This window comes from Aureococcus anophagefferens, assembly GCF_000186865.1.
Source record: "Aureococcus anophagefferens unplaced genomic scaffold AURANscaffold_44, whole genome shotgun sequence".
Taxonomy (NCBI): domain Eukaryota; class Pelagophyceae; order Pelagomonadales; family Pelagomonadaceae; genus Aureococcus; species Aureococcus anophagefferens.
Genome location: NW_008705599.1, coordinates 268,862 through 271,108, shown reverse-complemented (window position 1 = coordinate 271,108; position 2,247 = coordinate 268,862). Strand labels below are relative to the sequence as shown.

At 78.6% G+C, this 2,247-nt stretch overlaps 1 protein-coding gene across 1 annotated transcript in view; it reads left to right on the top strand.

Annotated features, from left to right (window-relative positions):
* Positions 1–1,901: 1,901 nt before the first annotated feature.
* AURANDRAFT_67631 (hypothetical protein) overlaps positions 1,902–2,247 on the top strand; it is a gene marked incomplete at both ends in the record, with an annotated part of 2,426 nt that continues 2,080 nt past the window's right edge. Inside the window, one exon of the mRNA XM_009043116.1 lies at positions 1,902–2,174. Coding sequence (XP_009041364.1) covers positions 1,902–2,174 — 273 coding nt within the window. The remainder of the gene's footprint in view (positions 2,175–2,247) is intronic.

Genomic DNA, 2,247 nt, shown 5'->3' with positions numbered 1-2,247 from the left:
GACGCGACGGCGGCGACCATCGCCGCCGCGAGGACGCGCGCGACGAGAAAGAAGAGCAGGGCGACGAGGCACGGCAGGTAGGCGTAGTAGGCCGAGACGTCCGGCGCGGCGACGGACTCGGCCGCGCGCGCGGCCGCCGGGGCGGCGCGCGCGCGCGGCGCCGCGGAGGCCGTTGTTTCCCGCGGCGCGGGCGCGCGAAACGCCGCCGTCGTGTGCGTCGGCGCCACCGCGGCCGGCGCGTCCGCCGCGGGCGCGTCGAGCCACGCGAGGCGCGGGCCGGCCGCCGCGGCGCCCGAGCCGCGCGTCCAGGGGCCCGGCGGCGCGTCGACGTGGAGCACGACGCGCCCCCCCGCCGCGGGCGCGTCGAGGAGGAAGCGGTCGAGGTCGTCGCGCACGGCCTCGGCGACGCCGCGCGCGTCCGGCGCCGCGGCCGCGTACCGCTCGACCGCTTCCGTCGACCACGCGAGGTCGAGGCCCCGGTCCGCGGCGACGCGCCGGAGCGCGACCTCGGCGACGGCGGCGAGGTCGCGCGCCCCGAGCGGGCCGAAGGCGAACTGCTTGCGCCGGCCCACGCGAGATCTCAGGCTCGCGTCGTCGAAAGGATTCGCCGGTCGGTTTTCGGAGCACCGCGCGCGTGGCGCGTCGTTGACCGCGTCGCCCAGCAGCCGCTGCCGTTCCTCGTCGTCGGGCGTCGCGGCGAAGACGCGGGCGACCTCGGCCTCGAAGCAGTTGGACGTGAAGAAGAAGAGCGCCTCGCTCAGGTTCGCCGTGCGGCTCGCGTCGCGCTTGTGCGTCATCGTGCCCGCGGAGAGCGCCGAGTGGAGCTTCTCGCCGAAGAGGCTCGGGTGGGCCTTCTCGACCTCGTCGAAGATGACGACGCGCCGCGGGTCCTCGAGGAGCAGGTCCGTCAGCACGCACGGGCTCTGCTCGAGGCCCGGCGGCGCGCCGAAGAGCGCGTTCGCGTCCTCGACGGACGCGTAGCTCTCCATGGCGAGGCGCACGACGGGGTAGCCCAACGACTCGGCGGCGGCCTCGCCGAGGCGCGTCTTGCCCGCGCCGGGCGCGCCATAGAGGTAGAAGACCGCGGGCGGCGCCGCGCGCGCGGCCCGCGGGCCCCGCCGCTTCGCGGCGTCGACGCGCGCGCGCACGGCGGCGACGGCCGCGGGCTGGCCCACGACGCCGTCGAGGGCGTCGCCGCCGGGCGGCCGCGAGGCGCGGCGCGCGGCGTGGACGCGCGCGAGCGCGTCGGCCGACCGCGGCGCGGACACGAACGCGGCGGCCGCCGCGGCCTTGGCGGCGAGGGCGCCGTGGGTCCGGCTCGGCCAGGCGCGCTTCGCGTCCGCGGCGACGGCGCCGTCGAGGTCGCCGGCGCGCTCGGACGCGAGCGCGGACGCGCCGAACGACGTCGACAGCGCCCAGACGATCCGCGCGCAGGCGAACGCGGGGCCGTCGAGGGCCGCGTGGCCGCAGCGCGCCTGGCCGAAGAAGTAGCCCGCCAGCGTCTTCAGGACCCAGGCCGGCGCCGCCTCGGGCACGGCGACGACGCCGTAGCGGCCGCCGCGCGCCGCGACGAACGCCGCGACGCCGCGGAACGCCGCGTCCGCGTCGGCCCAGTCCGAGGCGTCGTGCACGGCGTCGAAGGCCATGGGCGGCGCGCCCGCCGCCGCCGCGCCGACGCGCAGCGCGCTCGCGGCGGCGGCGCCGTGCAAGGTCGCGTTGCCGCCGAGCACGAGCAGCAGCGACCCGGCGCTCACGTTCGCCTCCGACGCGCGCACCCAGGCGGCGATGCGCGCGTCGACGACATCCGTGAACGGCGCGGTCGCCGCGTTGCAGACCGCCGCGACGAGTGCGGCGCAGGCCGCGCGGCCCATCGTTCAGAGAGCGTTTGAGCTCTCCGAGATATGGAGCGCTCCGCGCGCGCCGTCGCGTGGCTCGTCGTCGTCGCCCGGGCGTCGGCCTACTGCGGCTGCAGCAACGCCGTGCCGGCGAGCGAGACCGTGGCGACGCTCGAGCGGAGCTTCGCGACGCGCGTCGCCGGCCGCGAGCGGCTCGCGCAGCGCATCCTGAGCCTCGCGCGGTCGCACGCGTCGGCGCGGGCGGCGGGCCGCAGCGCGCCGCTGCGGCTGCACCTCACGGGCCCGAGCGGCGTCGGCAAGTCGTTCCTGGCCGAGCTCGTCGCCAACAGCTTCTTCGAGGAGAGCGCGCGCTACACCGGCTACGCGGCCGCGGGCGCGGCGACGGCGACCG